The sequence below is a fragment of the Eulemur rufifrons genome, chromosome 8 (assembly GCF_041146395.1).
Source record: "Eulemur rufifrons isolate Redbay chromosome 8, OSU_ERuf_1, whole genome shotgun sequence".
NCBI lineage: Eukaryota > Metazoa > Chordata > Mammalia > Primates > Lemuridae > Eulemur > Eulemur rufifrons.
In genome coordinates, this window is record NC_090990.1 from 109867149 (window position 1) to 109892630 (window position 25482).

At 38.5% G+C, this 25482-nt stretch overlaps 1 protein-coding gene across 1 annotated transcript in view; it reads right to left on the minus strand.

Annotated features, from left to right (window-relative positions):
* Positions 1–687: 687 nt before the first annotated feature.
* SLC22A15 (solute carrier family 22 member 15) overlaps positions 688–25482 on the minus strand; it is a 73809-nt gene continuing 49014 nt past the window's right edge. The window contains exons 7-12 of the mRNA XM_069478925.1: positions 21855–21995; positions 17276–17361; positions 4872–4992; positions 3254–3326; positions 1082–1270; positions 688–777 (exon numbers count right to left, since the gene is read on the minus strand). Coding sequence (XP_069335026.1) covers positions 688–777; positions 1082–1270; positions 3254–3326; positions 4872–4992; positions 17276–17361; positions 21855–21995 — 700 coding nt within the window. The remainder of the gene's footprint in view (positions 778–1081; positions 1271–3253; positions 3327–4871; positions 4993–17275; positions 17362–21854; positions 21996–25482) is intronic.

The window sequence follows — 25482 nt, forward strand, 5'->3', positions numbered from 1 at the left end:
GTCTCACTCTGTCACTCAGGCTGGAGTGCAGTGGCCCGATGATAACTCGCTACAGCCTTGAACTCGTGGGCTCAAGTGATCCTCTAGCCTCAGCCTCTGAAGTAGCTGGGACCACAGGCGTGCACAACCGCACTCATCTAATTTTTAAATTTTTTTGTAGAGAAGAGGTCTTGCTACATTGCCCAGACTGATCTTGAACCCTGGGCCTCAAGTGATCCTCCCACCTCAGCATCCCAAAGTGCTCGGACTGCAGGCGTGAGCCACCACGCCCAGCTAAAGATTAAATCTTAAGGATCATTTATCTTATCTCACTAAAATGGTGAGAAATTTTACATTTCTGCCTTTAGGTAATGATGAAGGAAAAGCAACAGTGATCAAACCTCTAGAAACAAACCAGCCTACCACTCTGGAATGTGGATTTGAGTGACTCGGCCAGAGGTCATGATTCTGAGCTGCACTTGAATTTTGGACAAATTAGCTATTCTCTCAATGCAGTGATGTTGTCTCTCATGAAATCTCTTCTCCAACTTCCCTTGGTGCCTGAAAAAAATCAGTCCACGCTATTCATCTATGTATGTTCAAACCAAGCCTGTCTTTCTACAACCCTCTTAAGATTCAGTGGAAGAACCTGCCTTAGCTAGAGGCATAAAAGACAATCTTTGCTTCCAAGGAGGAATCTGGGGCTCTTCACTTGATCATCTGAGTCTCTTCATCTGCATCGTAAAATTCTTCCTCTTCTTCACTCTCGCTCCCTAAAGTGCTTTCCTTGTCCGCACACTGAAACAGGAAAGGAGAAAAGGGCAGTGGAATGATGTCATGACACTTCTAAAGTGAAAATTACTGTCTAGCTATTCAACTGGCAAATGTATTTTTATGACACCTCTTCCTCCAAGAAATGGCCCCTAAAGTGTTCTAAGAAAGCGAATGAATCATCGATCATGTCTCTTTCTCTGAAATCATCTGCTGTTAGATTCCACCTTTGTCTTCCCGTTTTATTCAGGTCTATGTGCTGAACAGTCTTTTTTTTTCAACAACTGTCATCATCCGAGTGGTATAATGATGAAGAAAAATAACCGCGTACCTGTGGAGGATCCAAGGTCTGTAGAGATAAGGCTTCCTCCCCCAGCCTGCGATATGAATACACCTGAAGGTCAGAGAACGTCTCCAGCAACGGACTGTGAAGGGTTTCTGGCAATAACAAACTCAGGAGGCCTGAGGTCAGGCCGGTGGCCCCGAAGACAACGAAGGGCAAAGACCACTGCACGTATTTCTGTGGGGGCAGGGAGTGGAACGAAAACACACACAAACTGAGGCTAGTTTCCTCAGCAGGTGACACCAGCAGTCTCATGACCCAGGGTCATGTTTACCATCCAGTTCAGGCCTCCCGCTAGACTACACCCCAAACCACCTTTCCTCATAGATAATTACCCTGGAACCTTAGGATGACTCCTCAAGCATGTAGAGGAGAGTAATAAAAGCCAGCCCTGGTCTGTGGGTCAGAAGCACCAGGGGGGACGAGGCCGTGCTGACCTGAGCCAGACAGGCTGAGTGGCCGGAGCCGACAGGAGTCTGGTGTTCAGCTTCCACTCCAGCAGAGCAGCTTAGGACACCAAGATCCCCACATGCTCTTCCCATAAGAGACACCCCAAAATATTTGCTGATGATGAACTTTAAAGTTCTCAACCCAGGAACTGGCCAAACCATCCCATATACCTTAACACCCCGTAACTGAGAGGTCCAGGGATGAAAGATACAAAAGTTTGCTTGGGGGGGGGAACCCTACCACATACCCATGGTTTCTAAACGACATAAACTTAACATGGTAACGGGCTGGTGACACAGGTAATTGTTTTAACAATCCAAAAGATTTTATCAGAAAAACTGAAATATTTCAATACAAACAGGTTCAAAGATAACACAGTAGACCACTGTTTGCAGGATGCTGCTTTGGGGCCTTTCAGAACTGATCGATATTCTAGATTTCCTGCACAGGAGGTGGTAAGCTTTATGATCTTCTGGTTTGGGTTTCCAAATTCAATGGGTGGATCCACTACTAATTAGGATTTCCTCTCAATTTTTCCTGATTTTTCAAAGTGAAGAGATAATGGAGAAGTAGGAGGGAAAGGGCGAGGGGCAGTAGGGAGAGGAGGAAGGAGAATCATCTCTAGCCCCGCACATGCAAACACACGTCCAGCACCATGGGTGTGTTGTTGAAGCAAGGGGAACACACACTTTCCCCCTTCTGAACTTAGCAGCAATCAACAGAAACACAGTGCTGGGTATTTTAATGCTCTAGGATAGCCATCCAAAGTTGGATCGCTTTAACTATAAACACCTACATTTTGCAGAATGAAACATGGAGTTAACATGACTCCTTCATAAGAAGGGTCTTGGGACCTAAAGTTAAGGACAAGACGTGGAGAGATACTCAGAACAAGAAAATGTATTGCAACTCAGAAAATGAAAAGGCTACAATAGCACTTCTGAGACATCTCTTACTAAAAAGTGGTGAGTTAAGTTTTCTAAGCAATGAATGAACAGTTGTCTACAGAACAGGTCCACAAGCCCCATACCAGATCTAGTCACCTTTCAACAGTCTTGGCTGGAAAAGTCACAAATCAGACCAAGGAGAAATTTGCATAGAGTCCCCCTGGGTTTTTCAGAGTATTTTAAGGCTGGAAGGATTTAGTATTATCCCCCTTTGTTTTGACCATGAAACTTAGAAACTGCCAAAAACATATTAACAGACACACTGCTAGGCATATTTTGCCTTTAAATTTCTTTTCCAAGTGATGTGTGCCTTTGGGGAACGTATTTAACCTCTTTCGGTAGCATTTCTCGTTTTTCACACGGGGTAACAACAATGCCTAACCCTTATGGTTATTGTGAGGATTATATGCAATGATATACATAAAGTGCTTAACATAGAGCCCAGCACACAGCAGAGGCTTAATAAATATTTACTAATTGGCTAACTTATTAATGGAGACAGCAACAAGGCATGCTGGCATTAGCTGACGCTCCAGTGAATCCAGATGAACAACAAAGACCAAGATCAGACCCATCAAGGACAAAATGCATCCTTGGTAAGAGCACATCTGCCCTGATGGAATAGTATCTAAAAAGTACACGGTTCACATCTGTGTCACCTGATCTTAAATGACATCTGTTCATTATCTCTTTCTACTCAAAAGCTCAAACATTTCCAAAGCAGAGAATCGAGAAAAACATTAAGTAGGAGGTACAAACCAACCAGTGAAGGGATGAAGGGCGCAATGATCCCACCAACTCGGGAGAACATGGAACAAGTTCCAAGCCCAACATTCCTGAAAGGCACAAGTAAAAAAAGAAAGAAAGAAAGAAAGAAAAATCGGTAAGTTCTAAAGGGGCATTGACAGACCCTGGGAGTAGGGTAGTGGGCCTAGAATAGTATATCATAAAGTAAAAGCACAGGATCCTCTAGCAGTGCTGCATACTAGAACTTTCTGTGATGCTGGAAATATTCTGTAATTACATGGTCCAAGATGGAAGCCACTAGACATATGCAACTACTAGTCCTTGCAATGTGGCCAGTAAGAATGAAGAACTGAAATTTTAATTTATTTAATTCTAATTAATTACAATTTAAATTTAAATAGCCACATGAGGCTAGTAACTACCATATTGCAGCAGTGTAGCTATAGAGGATGATGCAGAAATGAGCATTTGAATATTTTTTATCAAATGTTCTCATACATATTTGTGTCTTGGGTTTCCTATCAGTGAATATAGCCATAGAGAGCCAGGGTTTATGTCTGAAAAGTCTGCCCATTTATTTAAAGTCAACTTATTAACTATTAAAGGGTCAGACATATAAAAAGGAATTGACTAAGCATATAGTGTCAGAAAACCAAGAATGATCACCTTCATGGGGAATGTAGGCTCAAAGAGGTGGGAGGTGGAGAGAGAGAACGGTAACGGTTTTAGGTAGGGTGACTGTAAATAACTCTGTTATCCCAGCTGAACTTGTTAATAACACCCACATTTGCTCTCAAAAGTGTCCCAGTTTGGACAAAATCATGATCCTAGTTTTACAGCAGTAGTCAGAGAAGTGCTTAGGAGGATCAATTAGGAAATGACCAGCCAACTACAGACAATCTGATCTCTTACTGGGGAAAGGGAATTTAAATTAACAGGCAAAGATCCATGAGCCTTCTTGCATGGATAAGGGAAGGAAAAGGATCTACTTGGGATGATCCTCAAACAGACTGGACAAGGACTGGCTGGGGGCATACTGGCCCAGTCCACATGGGAAGTTCTGCAAAACTTAAGCTGCAGCCCCATCCTTCAAATTTGGACTTGTTTTTTGTTTTCAGACTTATTTTATGAGGGCAAATTTAGGGTTGGAATTCATTCTTTTCAATGTAAGCATGAACTACTCATTAAAAATCAGCTTTAACAAGTAATATTTAAATTTAATATTTGTTTATTACTATATGAAAAATTATCTTTCAAAAATGTATATATTTTGTGCTAAAAGGCAGGCTCTGTGAGAACAGGGACCTTGTTCCCTTGTCTGTTATGTACCAGACTCAGGATGGGTGACTGAATAAATAAAACCCACCAAAATAATAACAGCATCTGAGCTGTTTGGGTGACGAGATATGTCCAATATAGAGGACTTCCCTTACAATTTACAGGAGCTACAAAAGCTACACTTCCTCAGCCAAGCAGGCAAAGAGCAGCCTGAAAAGGCAGGCTCTGAGTTTACAAATGCTTGCTGGACTGCTGTCGGCCCTCCTTCGACTCCCGATGAAATGAGTCCCACACCTTGCTTAGCACAAGCACGGACAACAAAACTCAGAACATGTGAAGAATGCGTCTACACGTACCTGATGACCGTAGGGTAAAGCTCAGAGGTGTAGATATAAACAATGTTAAAGGCGGCGCTGATCGTCAGCTTCCCCAGCAAGGACAAGGAATGGCTGTTCACCACGGCAAACACACCTGTGTCTGAGGAGGACAAGGGCAACCCCTGAGAGGCCTGCAGTTGAAACAGTTCCTTTAAACGACACATGTCATTACGAAGGAGCGAGAGGCATTTACGTGGATCTCAGACAGCAAAAAAGTAGTAAAATGGAATAGGCATTCAGAAGGTTTGGTAATCACACATAAACACACACGCAATTATGTGCTCAATGTTTGAGAGCTACCCATGAAAACGTACACTTAATGGTGACATTAAGTGTAATGAAACTTGCACTTACTCCTGAATGACAGGACGCTGAAAACTTCTATACTGTGGTAAAGTAAGTTTCATGGAAATTGTAAGTTTTTTTTTTTTTTTTTTTCAAGCTGAAGTTTTATTTAAAATGTAAAAGAAATGGTTCTTGGCCGGGCGTGGTGGCTCACGCCTGTAATCCTAGCACTCTGGGAGGCCGAGGTGGGCGGATTGTTTGAGCTCAGGAGTTCGAGACCAGCCTGAGCAAGAGCGAGACCCCATCTCTACTAAAAAAAAAAAAAATAGAAAGAAATTATATGAACAGCTAAAAATATATATAGAAAAAATTAGCCGGGCATGGTGGTGCATGCCTGTAGTCCCAGCTACTCGGGAGGCTGAGACAGGAGGATCCCTTGAGCTCAGGAGTTTGAGGTTGCTGTGAGCTAGACTGACGCCACGGCACTCACTCTAGCCTGGGCAACAGAGTGAGACTCTGTCTCAAAAAAAAAAAAAAAAGAAATGGTTCTTGAAAATGCTGGTGAATAAAGCAAAAGGATACAGTGCTCTTTTCCTACAAGTTAGGCAGCCTATCCAAGTACAGGGTAATATATAGTACTTAATGCTGGTAGAATTTCACAGTAGTTTAGTGTTACAAGATTATCTGTGCCTAGATTATGAAGAGATTCTCAGTGTGTGATACTTAGTTCTGGGTTTACACCTTTACTGGGCATGAACAAGAGCTCCTGCTCCTTGGCCATATCAAGGTGTTTCTTTACTCTCCTTCCCAGTCTTACTCAAATAAGCAATGATGTAAAACAGTGGTCAGCACAACACGCCCTGATTTTCAGTGTGCATTCCTTGATGTGCCATTGAGAAGAAAAGGAACAATCCCATTAAATTACTACTATTTTAATAGAAGATAAAAGACATTAATGTTCTTTAAAGAATTAAGAGCTTAAATATGGAACTATTTTTAATCCTTCCTCCTCCCCGACTTCCCACTTGAAAATTAGTAATCAATAATGATATTTGAGTTTCTTAATTTAATGCTTTCTCATAAAATGCAAAAATATATTTCATGCCAGCTTATTTCCGTATCAAAATGCTAACAATTATCCTGTGGTTCTTGCCTTTATTAACATTATGTTCTCCAGGATTCTACAATTTAATTGGTTTTTTTTTTGTAGACATGTCTAGGCTCTCTCTTTCAAAATAACAATCCATTCTTATGAAGAAAAAAAACATTCTCATTGATTCTGTTGTACTTCCCCCTTCGCTTTCAGACATCGCCAATGAGGGACCACCTCTTCATTTCCTCAAATGCTCCTGCCTGTAGCTCACTGCAGTCTGTCTTCCAATACCATCCTCTCTTGAAACTCCTACTCTTGAAGGTCAACAGCGATGTCCCAATCACCAGATGTAATTGCGTCTCATTCTCCTTGGCATTTCTGCCAAAGAGAACACTCTTGTCCCATTCTGAGGATTGCATGGCTCATATAAACCACCCTGCCCTTAAATAGCTCAAATGAAATAGCCTCTCCTTCTCGTGACTTCCACTGCCCCTTATTTTTCAATCTATTCAACGGCATGCCTCAGATACTTAGCTGTAGTTGCTTACTCTTCCGTCTTGCCTGCCCAAAATCTATTTTGTTACCTCAGGCTAGGGTTGGCATTGTCTTTGTGTCTGTGTTCCCCACAGTACCTCCTGTAGTACTGTACACACTGGCGTTCACTAAATATTTGTTGAACTAATAAGCAGAAGGACTATAGTAAGAATTAATTCAGTGAAGAGAATCTGTGTTCATACTCTCTCAACTTCTAAAGAGGCGGGCATGTAACATGCCCATTCCAGAAAGTAAGTTTTGTCTTCCCTATGTGACTGAAATAAATCTTCAACTTCATTAAAGATGGTGGCCTGAACAGAAAAGCTCAGGCACTGGCAAACTTGACTTTCTGGGGCTGCTGCCAGGCTATTTGGAAGAAGACATTACCTCTTTCAAGCACTGAATATATATTTTTAAGCCACAGGTGCTTCTGGAAAAAGAATCATGCCTTTCAGCATTTACCCCAAGATATGTTTCTGGAATTTTGAAATCTAACAACGTCTTCCTTTAAAACAAAAATGAGGGCAAATTAAATTCATCAATGATTTTCCAGAAAACGGAGTCAGGAAAAGGTACTAGTGGCATTGAAACAAACAGAAATATACACATCTGCTTGACTGCGAATGATCTTTGGGGCTATTTTCAACCTCTACAGAATGGTATCTTTCAGAACTGTGTGAAGGCATTTGACAACATCTTTAACAACAGGTTAAAGGATTGTCATCTTGAAATATGAATTCAAATGGCATGACACAGCGAATTTATCATCTAAGCTCCACAAGGGCCAAAGCCAGATGAAGTCTCCCACGTAAGGCTCAAGACAGCTCCAGCCGCGGCAGATTTGGGGAGCCTGGCTCCAGCCCCACACCCACAGAGTGCTTGCCTCAGTCCAACACCCCGGCTGATGCTTGAAGCTTCTCTCCTCTGTTCCTGCCAAAGGGGCCTGCAGTTGCCACTTGAACCAGGGGGAATTCACCTTTTCCTCAAGACAGCCCATGTCAATTTCAAACAGCTTTGCTTATTAGAAAATTATTTCTTATCCTTTTCTTGGGACTCCTGACTGTGGAGTTGCTGGCTTGTTGGTCACCCTAGTTCATGCTCAGGAGGGCTTTGCAGCCTCCGGACTAGTTCCATGGATTCATGATCTTGGTTCTTCATCTGAAAATCAGATATTGTTGGCTGTCACCAATCAATATTTAAAGTGATTGTTTAGAAAAAAGAGTGTTATAAAAGAGAAAAGGAAAACTGTATTTTTTTATAAAATGAATTCTTAAAACACTGTATCCTTCAAAGCACTGAACTCACGGAGGCCATAAATTTATTTCAATGATGCAATTACTAAGGACATCATTTTCAGAGCTACTTTTCTCAGAGCTCATTTGGAGTCACCAGAAAAAAATGTTTGTTATACTCACATTTCAGTGACCCAAAACAACAAAAATTCAACTCAGTCATCTACTTCACTCACCATGTGATTGTCAGCAAATTTTTGATTGTCGTATGTTACAAATCTTTAAGATAGCTACAGGTCTTCTACTATGATACGATGTATAGGTTGGGCAAAGAATCACAATTTGTTTTGCTTTCCTTTTTTTTTTTTTTTAAGAAAAATACCACAAAGGTTTTTTTTTTGAAATTTTTTTTTATTTCAGCATATTACAGGAGTAGAAATGTTTAGGTTGCGTACATTGCTTTTGCCCCACCCGAGTGCACAAAGTTTTGTCACTATAGTTTCACCTTCTCTAGGATTTCACAAGAATGAAATAAATATATTTTATAGGATTTTGTGTCTGTTTTTTTTTTCACTTAATATTTTTGAAACTTATCCACATTGTGTATATCAGTAGGATATAGTTCATTTCTTTTTTCTGTTGAGTATTTTATTCCATTGTATTGATATACCACAATTTGTTTATCCATTCATCACTTGATGGGCATTTGGGTTCCCTCCAGTTTGGGGCTATTATGATAAAGCAACTATGAACATTTGCATCAAAGTCTTTGTGTAGATCTATGTTTCCATTTCTCTTGGGTAAAGTTGGGTCATGTAGTATATATGTTTCACCTTACAATAAACTGCTAGTGTTTTCCAGAGTGTCTGCACGACTTTGTATTTCTACCAGCAGTGTATAAAAGTGACAGTTACTCTTTATTGATGCCAATTGGAACAGAAGTAAAACTGCCTTTATTCACCAGACTACAAGATTGTCTCCATAGAAAATAATGGAATATACAACAAAATCAACTGAATTAATAGATAAGCTTAGCAGAGTCGTGTGATGTACAATTTTATTTCTACATAAATTAGTAATAACAATTGAAAAAGAAATAAAGCAATGCCATTTGTAATAAAATAAAAAATATGAAAGATGTAGGTGTAAATTTTACAACATAAGTACAAGACCGATAAAAAACTATGAAACATTGATGAAAGAAATTGAAGAAGACTAAATAAATGAATTGGTAATGGTAATAATAATAAATAAAGAGATTGCCAGGCCATGGATCAGAAGATATTATTTAAGCCCAATTTGGTATGCTCAGTCTTCGTGATTTTTGCCATTCTAATTGGTGTGTAGTGGTATCTCATTGTGGTTTTAATTTCTATTTCCCTAATGTCCAATGATGTTGACATCTTTTCCCATGCTTATTTGCTATTTTTGTATCTTTTTGGAGGAGTTTCTGTTCATATCTTTTGCCCATTCTTTTCTTATTATTGATTATGAGTCCTTTCTCTATTATGGAAACAAGTCTTTTATCAGATATATGTTCTGCCATTATTTTCTCCCAGTCTGTGCCTTGCTTTTTGTATCTTTTTTAAATGTCTTTTAAAAAGCAAAAGTTTTTAATTTTGATGAAGTCTAGGTTACAAATACTTTTTTCTTTTTGTGCTTTTTGTGTCCTAGTTAAGAAATCTTTGCTTAACCCAAAGTCATGAAGATTTTCTCTTATGTTCTCTTCTGGAAGTTGTGTAGTTTTAGTGTTTACATTTAGTTCTAACATCCATTTCAAGTTTATTACTGCATATGATGTGACACGCAGGTTGAAGTTACTTTTTTTGCATACGGATATCCAATTATTCTAGCACCATTTGTTGAAAAGATTACCTTTTCCTCATTGAATTAACATGTCATCTTTGTCAAAAATCAACTGATCATGTGTGCTTTTCTGTATGTATACTATGATTGAGTAAAACATTTTAAAAAGGTGAATAAAATCTCAACCACCCCTCAAAAAAATTCAGTTGAGCCATATATGTGGCTCTATTTCATATTCAATTCTGTTTTATTATCTATATATATCTATATATATATATCCATTCACACTGTCAATATCACACTGTCTTGATTAATGCAACTTTTTAGTAAGTCTTAAAATCAGGTAGGTTAAGTCCTTCAACTTTGTTTTCGTGATAAAAATTATTCTGGATATTCTAGATCCTTTGCACTTCCACAAAAACTTGTCAATTTCAACAAAAGAAGCCTGCTGGAAATTTTATTGATAGTGTGCTGAATAAAGATAGATCAATTTAGGGAGAACTGATGTCTTAAACCAGTGGTGCCCAACCTTTTTGGCACCAGGGACCAGTTTCATGGAAGACAATTTTTCCACCAATGGGAGGGGGTAGGGAGGAGGAGGGAGTACAGCAGAGCTTTGTGGCCCAGTTCCTAATAGGTCATGGACTAGTAGGTTGGGGACCGCAGTCTTAAACAATATCTTCCATCCATGAGCATGGTAATCTCTTTATTTATTTATTATTATTACTATTACTAATTTATTTATTTAGTCTTAATTTCTCTCATCAATGTTTTATAGGTTTTTAGAGGTCTTGTACATATTTTGTAAAATCTATCCCTAAATCTTTCACATTTTTTATTTTTACAAATATTGCTTTATTTAAATTTCAACTTTGTTGCTAATTTAGGTAGAAATAAAATTGTACATCACATGACTCTACTAAGCTCATTTATTAATTCTAATAGTTTTTTAAAAATATATATTCCTTAGGATTTTCATGTAGTCTGGTGACTAAAGATAGTGTTATACATTCCTTAGGAGACGATCATGTAGTCTAGTGGATGAAGACAGTTTAACTTCTGTTCCAATTTGGATCCCTTTACTTTCTTTTTATTGCTTTACTGCAGTCACTAATATTTTCAGTACAGTGATCTACAGAAGTGTTGAGAATGGACGTCCTTGCCTTTTTTCTGATCTTAGGAAATAAGTATTCAGTCTCTTGCCAGTAAATATGATGTTAACTGCAGGTTTTCCCTTGATATCATTTATCAGGCTAAGAAAATTTCCTTCTGCTTCTAGCTGCTGACAGTTTTTTATAATGAATGAGTGTTGAATTCTGACAAGCGCTTTTTCTACTTATATTGAAATGATCATATGATTTTTTTTAGATTTTTTAATATGGTGAATAACACTAATTGGCTTTTGAATATAAAACTAACCTTGCATTTGTGAGATAAACCTTGCTTAGTCATCATGTACTAACGTTTTTATGCAGTGCTGGATTCAATTTGCTGGTATTTTGTTAAGGATTTTTGCATTTATATTAATGAGGGATATTAGTCTATAGTTTTCTTTTCTTGTAACATCTTTGCTTTGTTTGTTTTAGGTATCAGGGTAATTGCTGTCCTCATAGACCATGTTGGGAGAGCGTTCTCTCCTATTTTCTGGAAAAGAGTGTAGAATTGGTATTATTTCTTACCTAAGCATTTCATAAAATTTACCAGTGAAGGCATCTGGGCCTGGAATTCTCTTTGTAGGAATGCTGTTAACTACAAATCCAATATCTTTGATAGATACAGAGCAATTCAGGTTATCTATTTGTTTTTGAGTAAGCTTTGGCAGTTTGTATCTTTCAAGGAATTTATCCATTTTGCCTAAGTTGAATTTATTGGCACAAAAATGTTCATAATATTCTCTTATTAACTAACACTTAGAGGTTCTATAGTGATACCCCTATTTCATTCCTGATATTGACAATTTGTGTCTTCTCTCTTTTCCCCTTATTAGTTTGGTTGTAGGTTTAATGATTTTATTGGTCTTAAACAACAAGCTTTTAATTTCATTGATTTTTCTATACTGTTTTTCTATTTTCATTCCACTGATTTTTTGCTCTTATATTTATTAATTCCTTCCTTCTAGTTGCTTTGTGTTTAATTTGGTATTCTTTTTTTATTAATAATTTACCTTCTACTTTCTTAAGATGGAAGCTTAGATCATTAATTTAAAAACATTCTTTTTTCTGATATTTTAAAAAATTATATAAATTTCCCTCTAAGAACTGACTTATCAGCTTCTCATAATTGATTTATCTGCACGCCATTTTGATATGGCATGCTTTAATTATTATTCAATTAAAAATATTTTCTAATTTCCTCTTTGATTTTTTTCTTTGATCCATGTATTTTTAGGAGAGTGTTGTTTAATATCAAAATATTTGAGGATTTTCCAGGTATATTTCTGTTATTGTTTTCTAGTCTAATTCCATTCTGGTCAAATAACTCATTTTTGTAAGTTTTAAATCCTTTTAAATTTATTGAAATTTGTTCTGTGGCCCAGAATATGGTCTCTCCTGGCAAATGTTCTGTGTGTACTTCAAACAGAATGCATATTCTGCTATTTTAGGGTAGAATGTTCCACAAATCAATTAGGTCATGTTGGTTGTTCAAGTCTCTATATTTTTTGTCTACTTTTTCTATCAATCATTGAGACAGGGGTACTGAAGTATCCAGCTATAATTTTGGATTCGTCTATTTCTCCTTTCAGTTCTATACATTTTTGTTTCATATACTTTGAATTTATTAGAGGCATACATATGTAGGGCTAGTCTATCCTCTTGTAGAACTGACAACTTTCTTATTATGTGTTTATAGTTTCCATCAAATTTGGAAAGCATCTGACCGTCATTTCTGCAGGTACTGTTTCTTTATCTCTTCCTTCTGAGACTACAATTACACATTTGTTAGGCTGCTTAATATTGTCCCACAACTCACTGATGTTTTGTTAGTTTTTTATTTAATCTTTTTTTTTCCTGTTTCATTCTGGATGGTTTCTTTTGTTACATCTTTAAATTCACTGATCTTTTCTTTTGTAGTAGTCTGTTGTTAATCTCATCTACTGTATTTTTTTTCATATATTGCATGTTTCATCTCTAGATGTTCCAACTACATCTTTTTTATGGCTTTGATTTCTCTAATCATGATCATGCTTTCTTCTGCCTTCTTAAACATATGAAGTATATTTATAATAGCTATTTTAATGTCCTTATCTCCTAATTCTACCATCTGTGCCATTTCTGATTTTGTTTCTATTGATTTTTCTCCTATTTCTGGGGAGTATTTTCCTGCTTTTTTGCACGCCTGGTGATTCTGATTGGAGGCCACAAGCTATGAATGTTACTAATAGGTGCTGGATTTTATTGTATTCCTTTAAATCTTGTTGGTCTTTGCTCTGTGATGCAGTTAAGTTACTCAAAATCACTTGATCCTTCTGAGTTTTGTTCTTAAGCACATTTAGGGCAAATAGAGAACAGCCTTTAGTCTAGTGCTACTTTGACCCAGGCGGTCTCTACCCAGTGCTCTGTGACTGGCTGAAGAGAACATAAACCATTCATAGCCCTGGGATCCAAGGATTATTCTACCTGTACCTTTCCGCCAGGTGGTCTCCCCCAGCCTCAGGAGTTTCTTCAAATGCACACGCAGATCACTGAGCAGTCAAAGACTTTGAGGTTCCTTCTGCAGAACTCTGGAGTTCTTCCTCTGTGTATCTCACTACTTGCCAGTGATTTGCCTAGCAACTTCCAGCCATCTTGGCTTCCTCAAACTTCAATTTCTGTTTCCTCAATTCAGTAAGGCGGCCAGGATTTGTTGGGCTCCCCCTCCCTGTGCTGAGGCCTGGAAACTCTGAGCTGGGACACTCTTCAGGTTCACTTTGTTTACTTTCCTTCTCTCAGCGATCACCATCTATCTCGTGCAGTCTGTCATCCAATGTCTGAAGATCAACATTTCTTATATGTATTTTGTCTGGTTTTACAGTTGTTTAAAGCAGGAGGATGGCTGGCCTCCATTACTATCATGGCCTGAAGTTAAAGTTCCTATAGCATTTTGTTGTCAATTCTCATACGGTATGATCTTTTGTTGTTATTTATGAATCACTAATTTTCCACAATAGATTGTAAGCTCTTTGAGGCCACAAATGAGGTCTTGTTTATGAAAAGTATCTTATGTATCACAGACACTAGAGAAGTCAAATAAATAAGGAATGGGCAGACCAAGGTTGGGAAAAGAAATCAGATGTAAAGGTTCCACTAGAGCTGAGTCCAAGGACACTCCCTTCAACTGTGAAACTTGTTTATCTAGTCACATGCCAGGACTTCCTAGTGGTCAGATTCTCTGGCGGGACCATACTGCCATGAACCTCACCAATAAGAGGCCTGTGCTACTCTGACAACCCAGGTTCTTAAACCCATCAGGCCTGCCCACTGAAGAGTTAAGAACTGGCCCTAACCACACAGTCTTAACCCTCCAAGGCTACAGCTTCACTATTTGCAGTGAATACTTTGGTTCTAAAACTTTAAGAGGAGAAAACAGCATTCCCAAAAGAGCACTGATTTTAGAGTTGGAAAGACTTGAAATCTGAATCCTGGATGTGCTACTTACTTACTGTGTAACCTTGGACAAGTTGCTTAACCAATCTGAGCTTTCATTTCCTTACAAAATGGGGATAACATATAATACCTTCTGCATATGAAAAGAATAAGGCACACAGTCAACAATTACTAGATGGTAGCCAGTACTGTAGGCTTAATTATGACCCTCCAAGCTAGAATAGAGTTCAGATAAAATGTCGGGTGACTAATCTGGGAAAAAAAATTAGTGGCCACCTGCTAACATTATTCCCAGAGGAGAATATCCCAGAGAAGGCCAAGCAGTGTGCAAATATGTAATGGGTGGGACACTTTTTTTTGAGGGATGCCAAACAATCTATTTTCTAGCTTACTGGCTGTCTCTGCTAGAGATATATCATCCCAGTATCCACAAATGCTTTAGACACAGCAAACCACAAACAAACAAACAAACAAACATGCTAAAAAAAGTTGGTGGGTAGAGGGGTACTTGAGTTGGCAGAAAGGAGAGAATGAAAGCATGCTTGGTAGCAAAAGTGAGGGCGAATGATGAGCATAAAAAGCAGTGAGAAAATGAGTGATCTCCAAACTAACATAAGATGCTAATATACTGTAGAATTTTTCAAACTTCTAGGTCTTTTTCTTAAGGTATACTTTAGCTGAAAGCTTTGAAAAACTTGAGATTTAAAAGAAAGCCATCAAACTATTTAAAGAGTAAATATGAAAGGTTTAAAGAACAAATATTTTTTATGTCAAAGAAGAGAAGATTCAGGAATAGCTAGAAGACTCAGCAAGTATAAAAAGGATTATACCAAAAAAAAAAAAAGGGTGACCATATGTTCTCCATCTCTAGTGATGAATTAAATGAAAGGAAATGGACTCAACTGTAGTGGGGAAGGGTCACTCTAACAGTAATGGTAAGTTAAAACAGAAATAATTTTTTAAAATTTAAAAACAGACATATTCAATATAGAAATAATTTCCCTGGAAATCTTTAAAAATAGACTAGATGTCTACTTTTTCTAAGTATAATAGAGGTATCGTATTCCTGAGGTACATTCATGGTGTGTGGAAGGCTCTCTGCTATGCTGTTTCTTACTCAGCGTCCACCAAGGGGCACAATTAACAAAGGGTTCAAGCTGCTCTTTTAAAACAGACTGGAACCAAGCAGAGTGGTGCTTGCTGGCCTAGAGGGGAGACCATTCAGCTGCTTTCACTGTGGATATTTGTTTTGTTATTTAGAAGAGATAATTTCAAGAAAGGGCCACATGCAGAGTCTGAGGGTGTGGGTTACCTGTGCGTGCAAATAAGTGGGAGGGAGAAAAGACATTAATTGACCTGGCTTGCAGAGGTGTGATAGGTTGTAAGTGTGTTTACAGTAATAATGAAAAGGGTTTCTCTATGAGGTGATGAAAAGAACACTGGACTGCAGTAGGCAGAACACAACTGAATTCCCAAGGTGCTTATGGAAAACAAAATCTGCTGGACATAAAACTATTATAGAATGATTTGAAGCCCATCATTGTCTTGCCCCAGACAGACAGAACTGGTTGCTTGGTTCTACAAGCCCACGGCAGTGCAAAAGCTGAGGAGTTTCTCCCCTACCTGGCACTAGCAGGGGCATCGATTTGCTTAGAGAATGAGAAATGGGCAAACTTACGGAATTCTCTAGTTTCCACAATTCTGTGAAAATCATTGTAAGGCTGTTCTAAATATTGGGTAAAATCTCTAGTGAACGAACTGCACTCTTGACCCATGACAGAACTTCAGGAGGCAACCAATAGCAGAGTAGGTATACTGGAGGGTTACAAAACAAGGAGAACAAACGGCCTTGGGGTCTTTAACAGGACACTGGCACAACTGAACCTCAGGGAGAAGCAATCGACCAAAGGAGCATTTAATACATGATATGCTCTGATGGAAAATAAATTTTTCATGCATTTCCAGTAGTTAGCAAAACTTTATGTCAAACCATCTCATAATAATTCCCACCTGGAGTACAAGCTCTATACTACAGCCCTATCAAAATCCAAAAGTGCCTCAAACAGGGCTTTTGTTACACCTTATATCCCAGTGGCAGAGAGTTGTTATGTCCCACTCCTCCCTGTTGAAAATCACTGCCAGCACCACAGTTCCCAAGGCAATTTCTGGCATGCCTCAGGTGTGCTAGTGCAAAGATTGAAAACCAGCAGTATCTACAGAATGCCTACATAGGGGCAGTAATCAGGTTAGATGAGTATGCCAAAGGAACTTTCCTGATGCTATGTTTTATATATTTTTAGCTTTGCTACAAATATATAAAAATATCAAAGTTTCCTAAAGATGTTTTATTCACACTTTCTATAAGACTGAGAGAATACGCAGTGTCACCAACACTGAATAACATTCTTGTTGTTTTTGTTATTATTAGGGTACCTTAAGAGTACCGATGGCAATATGGAGGGATACCAAAGCCACCTTTGAGAACTCCAATCTTGTAGTTAGCTGAAATGAGGAGTGCAGTTTTCAGCCTTGGAGTTTCTTTCTGTGCAGAACTAACTGGTCCTCATTACCATCAAATAAACAGCCCTTACATGACCAGTACTGCATCCTAACCACCCCAGATGGTAGCTTAATAGCCTGAAAGAATTAATAGTGCCCCTCTAAGCACATTATTCACCCAGAGAAGAGTTGAAGCAATGGAAAGAATCTGGCCCATTATACCACACACAATTGCTAAATAACATGCAATCACAGAAATCAAGCGTGGCATATGGTCATCTCCCTACTACATTGAGATTCATTGTAATAAAAGTGCTATTCAAAATCCTTATAGAAATTCAGAAGGCATACCTTTCTTTTCTGGAAGAAACATTACAATAAGACAAGCCAGTCCTCCTAGGCACAGAAATGCTGCTAATGTCCTCTTCCGGCCAAACCTAAACAACAGAGAGAAATTACATACTTCCCTTAACAAATCTTATAAACTCACCTGCTGCTTCTTCCCAACCTTCCTTTTTAAATGTCCTCAGTTTCATTATATATGTTCATCTTTTCTTAAAGTGTGGGTGGCAAATGTGACTGATAGGAAACTGACTAGAACATAAAATATAAATAACCATCATAAAACAAAGGAAAACATGTTAGATGGCAGGATTAAGTGATGTGTGCAGAAAAAGAACATAGAATCGCTCTATTTCCATGAGTGTTGACTATGTTTCAGACACTGTTTAAAATGTTTTCCATCTACTATCTTATTTAATCCTAATAATAAACGCGTAGGCATGTGCTGTGATATTCTCCATCTTCTAGAGAATGAGACTAAAACAAGGAGAATGGAGATTTCCAGCTCACTTTATTTTCTAGTTACCTGAATCTTATGGAGATAATAGTTTTAAATATTTCTTTTTTTAAAAAAAGTCTTTTAAAAATGCAAACAGAAAAAAATTTGTTAGTGCATCAGAATTAAGTGAAATGTACTATATACTTTATTGAGAGAAGTAATTTTCAAATAAGAGCCCTAGACTTGGAAGACAGGTAATTAACATTAATAAGTCTCCCTTTTCTAGGGGACTGCAACATACTAGGTACTCTGCTAGGAACCTCATTACTTGTAATTTTGATAACAATTTTGGAGAGGAATTTTAAAATCCCTAGATTGAGAATGAGCAGGAGTAGAGGCTTAGTGAAGGAACTTGTCAAAGTCATACAACTAACACGTGCTAAGACTAGATCTGAATTCAGGTCTGCCTGCTCCCAAAGGCAGCGTTCCTTCCTTCTGCTTTAGATTTTAATCTTGACTCTGGGTGGTAGGAAAGGTCTTAAGTCTTCCTTACCAGGTCATTTTGCTTAATTTAACAGTCAGTATCGAATGCCTTCTAAGGGACCTGTACCATGCTAGGCAGGCACTAGGGATGCAAAGACACATAGGATACCCCACGGACAGCTTCCTTGTAACACTTGTACGTGGTTCCCAGAGATATGCATAGGAAGCTATAGCAGCACAAAGGAGGGGCATCTGGCACAACTGGGGATGTGGGGGAAAGATTTCTGAACATGATGTCAGACCCAGTTCTGAGACCATGAAGCGAGTAAACTGCAGCCTCCAACAGAGGGGCAGCAAAGCAACTGAGAACAATCCCTGGGAGAAAAGTCTTCAATTTAATAGAATCGAAACCTGCCCTTCAAAATGCTCTGGGCTAAAACATCCTGACAACGGCATTAAGCACAATGCTAAAGGAAGCCTGTTTTTGGTCAGAACAATGGTTTCTGGAGAGTGAGAAATGATATAATCCAATTGATTCCTAGCTCACATAAAACAGAATTTTTAATTGCCCTGGTCAGGGGCTAAGTAACAGAAGCAATCTCAAAAAACTGAGGAAAAGGGTGCTCTATAAAATAACTTTTAAAATGTATTTCAAAACTGCCCACTGACAATGAGTAGCAAAAGCAGGATATAGTTTTCTCCCTCAACAAGGTAAGTGGGTCTTAGAAGATAAGAAAAGTCTTTTTTATAAAATGACCCTCTTTTCCTTTGGGTAGATACTCAGTAGTGGGATTGCTGGATCAAATAAGTCCACATTTATTTCTTTGAGGAATCTCCACACTGTTTTCCATAAAGGCTGTACTAATTTGCAGTCCCACCAACAGTGAATAAGTGTTCCTTTCTCTCTGCACTCATGCCAGCATCTACTGTTTTTTTACTTTTTATTTTTATTTTATTTATTTTTGAGACAGAGTCTCGCTCTGTTGCCCAGGCTAGAGTGAGTGCCGTGGCGTCAGCCTAGCTCACAGCAACCTCAGACTCCTGGGCTTAAGCAATCCTACTGCCTCAGCCTCCCCAGTAGCTGGGACTACAGGCATGCGCCACCATGCCCGGCTAATTTTTTCTATATATATATTTTAGTTGACCAGATAATTTCTTTCTATTTTTAGTAGAGACGGGGTCTCGCTCTTGCTCAGGCTGGTCTCGAACTCCTGAGCTCAAACAATCCACTCGCCTCGGCCTCCCAGAGTGCTAGGATTACAGGCGTGAGCCACCGTGCTCGACCGTGTTTTTTTACTTTTTAATAACAGCCATGCTGACAGAGGTAAGGTGGTATCTCATTGTAGTTTTAATTTGCATTTTCTGATGATTAGTGATGTTCAACATTTTTTCATGTTTCTTGGCCATTTGTCTATCTCCTTTAGAAAAACTCCTGTTCATGTCTTTTGCTCACTTTTTGATGATGTTGTTTGGTTTTTTTTTTCCTTGCTGATTTGTTTGATTTCTTTGTAGTTTCTGGATATCAGTCTACCGTCTAATGTATAGTTTGCGAATATTTTCTCTATTTCTGTAGGTTGTCTATTTACTTTGTTGATTATTTCCTTTGTTGTGTAGAGCTTTTTAATTTAATTAAATCCCATTTATTTATTTTTGTTGTTGCTATATTTGCCTTTGGGGTCTTAGTCATAAATTCTTTGCCTAGGCCGATATCAGAAGAGTTTTTCCTATGTTTTCTTCTAGAATTTTTAAGGTTTCATGCCTTACATTTAAGTCTTTTATCCATTTTGAATTAATTTTTGTATATGGTGAGAGATAGGGGTCCTGTTTCATTCGTCTGCATGCATGTGGCTATCCAATTTTCCCAGCACCATTTACTGAATAAGGCTGCCTTTCCCCAGTGTATGTTATTATCTGCTTTGTCAAAGATCATTTGTTTCTAAGTACATGCTTTTATTTCTGGGTTCTCTATTCTGTCCCATTGGCCTATGTCTATACTTTTATATCAGTACCATGCTGTTTTGGTTACCATAGCCGTGTAGTATAATTTGAAATTAGGTAATGTGATGCCTCCAGATTTGGGCTGTTTTTTGGTTCCAAATGAAGTGTAGAATTATGTTTTCTAGATGTGTGAAATATGACGTTGGTATTTTGATGGGGATTGCATTGAATCTGTAAATCACTTTGGGCAGTATGGACATTTTAATGATGTTGATTCTACCAGTCTATGAGCATAGGATGTTTTTACATTTGTTTGTGTCATCCATGATTTCTTTCATCAGTATTTTGTAGTTCTCCTTGTAGAAATCTTTCACCTCCTTATTTAAGTATATTCTTAGGTATTTTGTTTTCTTTGTAAGTATGCAAATGGTATTGAGTCCTTGATTTGACTCTTAGCTTGACTATTATTAGGATGTAGAAATGCTACTGATTTGTGTACATTGGTTTTGTAACCTGAGACTTTGCTGAATTTAATTATCAATTCTAGGAGTCTTTCGGGGTTTTCTAGATATAAGATTATATCACCAGTGAACAGGGATTGTTTGGCTTCTTCTTTCCCAATTTGGATAACCTTTATTTCTTTCTCTTGCCTGACTGCTCTGGCTAGGACTTCCAGTATTATGTTGAACAGAAGTGGTGACAGTGGGCACCCTTGTCTTGTTCCAGTTCTCAGGTGGAATGCTTTCAATTTTTCCCCATTGTGTATGATGTTTGCTGTGGGTTTGTCATATATGGCTTTTCTAATCTTGAACTACAAAAAGGATACCTGCACTCGAATGTTTATTGCAGCACAATTCATAATTGCAAAGATGTGGAATCAACCTAAGTGTACATCAATGCATGTGTGGATAAAGAAAATGTGGTGTGTGTGTACACACACACACACCCACACACACCATGGAGTATTACTCAGCCATTAAAAGGAATGAAATGTCGTTTGCAGCAACTTGTATGGAACTGGAGACCACTATCCTAAGTATCTCAGGAATGGAAAAGCAAACACCTCACATATTCTCTAATAACTGGGAGCTAAACAGTGGGCACACAGGGGCACAAAGAGATGTAAAGGACATTGGAAATGAAGAAGGAGGGAAGATGGAAGGGGGGTAAGGAGTAAAAACTTACCTATCAGATACAATGAACTCTATTCTGGTGATGGGCACACTAAATGCCCTGACTTAAGCATTATACCAGGTATTCAACAAAAAAATTTGTACTCCTTTAATATTTTGAAATTAAAAAAATTAAAAGTCTTTCTGGTTCCTTCATTTCTTTGCCTTCTTGCAAGAACTTCTCAATATTATTAATTGGGTTTATGGAGTTTTATCCACGTACAGCTAATAATCTCATCTGCTGGGATTAACAAATTACACACAGACTATTTAAAAACCCTCTAATGGTAATATTCAATACCATTTTGGATTTCAGTATTCACTATTGGATTGAAACCTATATAAAACCTATATAAAACTCATAATTATGAAACTCAAGAAATCACTAAAAAATGAATTCTTCTAATAACTATATTTGGCTCTAATCAACATGGAGTAACCAGCAGATACTGCATACAGAGAAAGACAATAATATTTAGGTATTCATGTATTCAAGAGTGCGTACATGCACGTGGGCACATTCTCCATGCTGTGCATCCTGTTTATTCATACTCACCATTTGTGGTTAATCAGGTAGATGCAGAGAGGGTAAGATGGAATCTCTATGAGGCCAGACAGGGCCAGGTTGGCATAAATACTTCCACCTAGATCACCTGCACTCAGAGTCAGGCCATAATATACCAAGCTACACACAAACCTGCAATTGGGGGTAGAAGAACCGGGAAGTAAAAGACAGAAACAGAAAAAGCACATAAGAATTTTCCAGAGAAGATTCAAACATTGGTTCAATATAATGCAATCTGCTGCAAACAATAAGGTGGACTCTCCCACTAATCTTTCTATCTTAATCTAAATTCCTATACTGGGAAAAAAAAATAATGGTGGCTTGGAAATGATTTATGTCTGTATGTTACACAAAGCAAACGGATGGCCAGCCACTGAAAGAGGAAAGACATTGTTTGTGCTTTCAGCAGGCACTTTTGCATTTAATAGAAGACAATGACCCTATTCTTTATTTAATTTGACAATTATGGAACATTTGCCATAGGCAGTTGTTGTGATATTATCAAAATGATTCTAGAGAAGAACTCCCATGGAGAAAGCCAACAGAGGCTGGCACTGAGAACATGGGCTGAGAAGTGACTGCATCTTCAGAGGGTCACCTGCAGGCCAGATATGACTGGCACCCCAACCCCTGATAATCCAGTCCCCTCCCTGCCCAGGTCTTGACCTCATCCTGAATCCAGCAGGTGCACACACTACAGAACCCAGAACCCAGAATAAGAGAAAAAAGACAAGTCATTAATGTATTTATGCACACCGTTCCTGAAACAAACACTTAGGGAGTGCCCCTTGGGTGGCAGGCTTTGTGGGAGGCATGGAGCCTATCTCCTGCAGTCTGAGAACTAAAAGCAGAGCAGCTTGAGCCCTCCAAAGTGCCAGCCTGAAGCTCCAAATCAGAGCCTCCTCAAAGTGAAGGCGGTAATAGAATCTTTTGTGCCTAGGAAACTGCATTATTAAAAACAAATGAGAACAGAACAAACAAAAACAAAACCCTGAAACTGGGCTTTATTAGTATATGAATACGTTTGGTAAACCATAAATTTCTATACAAGCATTAAAACACCTGAGTTTTAATTTCATCGGTTTTTATGCTTTTGCAATTCAGTTTGACCAGTATATATTAAGGGGAAGTTCTCATTTATTTCCCTTTAGTTTTCCTTAGAATCAGTCTGATGAGCTGTGGCTATGATGAAATCAAGCAGAAATGGGAAAGCTTTATTTCCATCTCTTCCAAAACACAGAAGTGGGCCAAGTACCCCAGGCTATTCAGAATGGGCTATGGTAATGCAAGGAGAGAGGGATGGGGAGAAGGAAAAAGGATCCCTGGAGCTGGACTGCTCAGCAGTTCATCTCTCCCTAGCAAATGAGCCAGAAGCAGCACCTACTTCCTATTACTTCTTAGTGGAATGGAGCCGTCACTCACATACTAAGGATGACAAGCAGGCTTGCAGCCAGGACATGACGTATAAGGATGCAAGGTAACACTGAGTTATCTGTTTTCTCTATCCCCTAGGCACCTTGCATGTAAGCAGAAGGCTAAACAAATTTAAATCCATGCAGTTTTCCAAAATATTTAAAAAATCCTTTCCACCTGTAGTAGAGACCCTCCTCTTACTATAATGCCATTTCCCAATGGGTTGTCTGCACTTAAAATGGAAATTCCAGCAAAGTAATTCCAGCCATGAAAACAGATACACACCTATTAAATCAAGTTGTGATGCATCAAATCAGGGCAAGAATAAACAAAGCCAGTTCAGGACAATGGAAGTATTTAGTTACCAGGGGTGGTGAGAGGGAATGGGAGAGCGTGAGCCTAGTCATCCCCAAGGCTGGGCCTCTGCTGTGCAAGTTGCCTTCATGGCAGAGTTGGTCACTGGGATCCATAATTACAACTATCAAAATCATTTCAGTCTTCTTTATGTGCATAATATTTAATAGTATATTTAGGGCATCAAAGAACTATCTAAAAAGGCACCATTGTGGGAAATAACCAAAAGAACAGATGTTAAACACAGAGGTATAATTTTAATCTCCAGTTAAGGCTTTCTTCAATGACAGATCCACAGAAAAGACCTTAGAATTTTATAGCATCTTCAAAAATAATAGCAATATGTGGAATGACATTGTCTCTATTTTCATGTGTTTTAACCATCTGAGCCTGGGGGAGGAGGTTTATTTGACTGTACAAGAAATAAACAGAGACAGCCTCACTGGCCCTAAGTCTAGTTTTTTGTTTTATCCACCGAATGCCAGAACCCAGAAGTTAATACATATGGAAAAAATAAAAATCTTAAAAATAAAAAGTGAATAATCTCCAACAAGTAGGTGCTTCCTCCAAGGCATAGGGTTTGACTGGCTGTCCATGTGACATATAAATGGAGAGTTTTATGAGCCCTAAGTACCTGAATATATTAATATTTTGCAAATATTTGCTTTTGAATAGGCAGAACCTCAAATTAGTAGCTCCTATGCTGTGTTGTTGGGTTTGGCTTTCAAAGGTTCTCTTAATCTCCATGCCTCCAAGCCTCAACATTTATTATGCATGTGTGATATTCCCAGCACTGTGCTGGTTCCGTGGGGAAAGGAAGAAGTTGGTGTGACATGGCCCCTGACCATAAAGGCAGCGGCCAGTGCTTGGGTAGGAAAAGAGAATCACAACATAGGAAAATATCTTTGCAGCTTCTTATTCTCATTCTATTCTTTTTTAGCTTTATATATAAGATCACGTTCCCATAAAATCACTTTCCTTTATCTCCACATGAAAATACAGAGTTCCATGCAGCCTTCATGGAAAACACATATAAGCTACAGCATAACAGTCTAGTCCTTTAGCCAGGAGAGATGATGATCATGCCTGATACTGAACTAAGTAACATTTTGGACACTTTAAGCATAATAGACAATATTAAAAATATGTGAAAGCCACAAATTGTATGTGCCCATCCATTTCTCCCCTTTCTACAATTTCATTTTTTAAATGGAACCATCTTGAACCCCTGAATGCAACTTACATGTATGCTGAGAGCATTTTGAGAGGCAGGTAGGAATAAGCTAAACAACTAGCAAGTCAGGTTGTGAGGAGCGCTCATCAGCTCCATCAGTGATTTGCACACAGGGCTCTGGGTTCATCACTTCAGACTCCTGGGGGCCCATCTCTACGAGGGATAATATTTAGCACACCTCAGTGCAACACAGAGCATTGCCAATTAGAATGTGCTAACAAACTGCTTGATGCCAAAACCAAAGGTAGGTATTTTTAAAGTCCTATTTAGAAATCTTCTGTTTCTGGTATGCTTGTTTGCTTTCTTTCCTTTTGGGGAGGTTGGAGGGGGTAAGGAGCTTAAATATTTACATTAAATACCTCAAGAGCAAAGATGTGTTTCTGATGTCTACTTACTCAAGTCCGGAGAACCTGCCCATCGGACGCCAACACCTGCTGGAGAGACGGTGCTGCGCCGGCAGAGGCGCGCGCAACACCAGGTGCTAAGGGACGGGGGCCCTGTTTTTGAGAAAACCACCTCTTGCTGACAAGAGAGGTAAACTTTTCCGTAATTGTGAAGAAGGAATCGATAAGCAAGAGACCTTTAGCAACCTGAGTTGAAGATCAACAAAGCACCCCT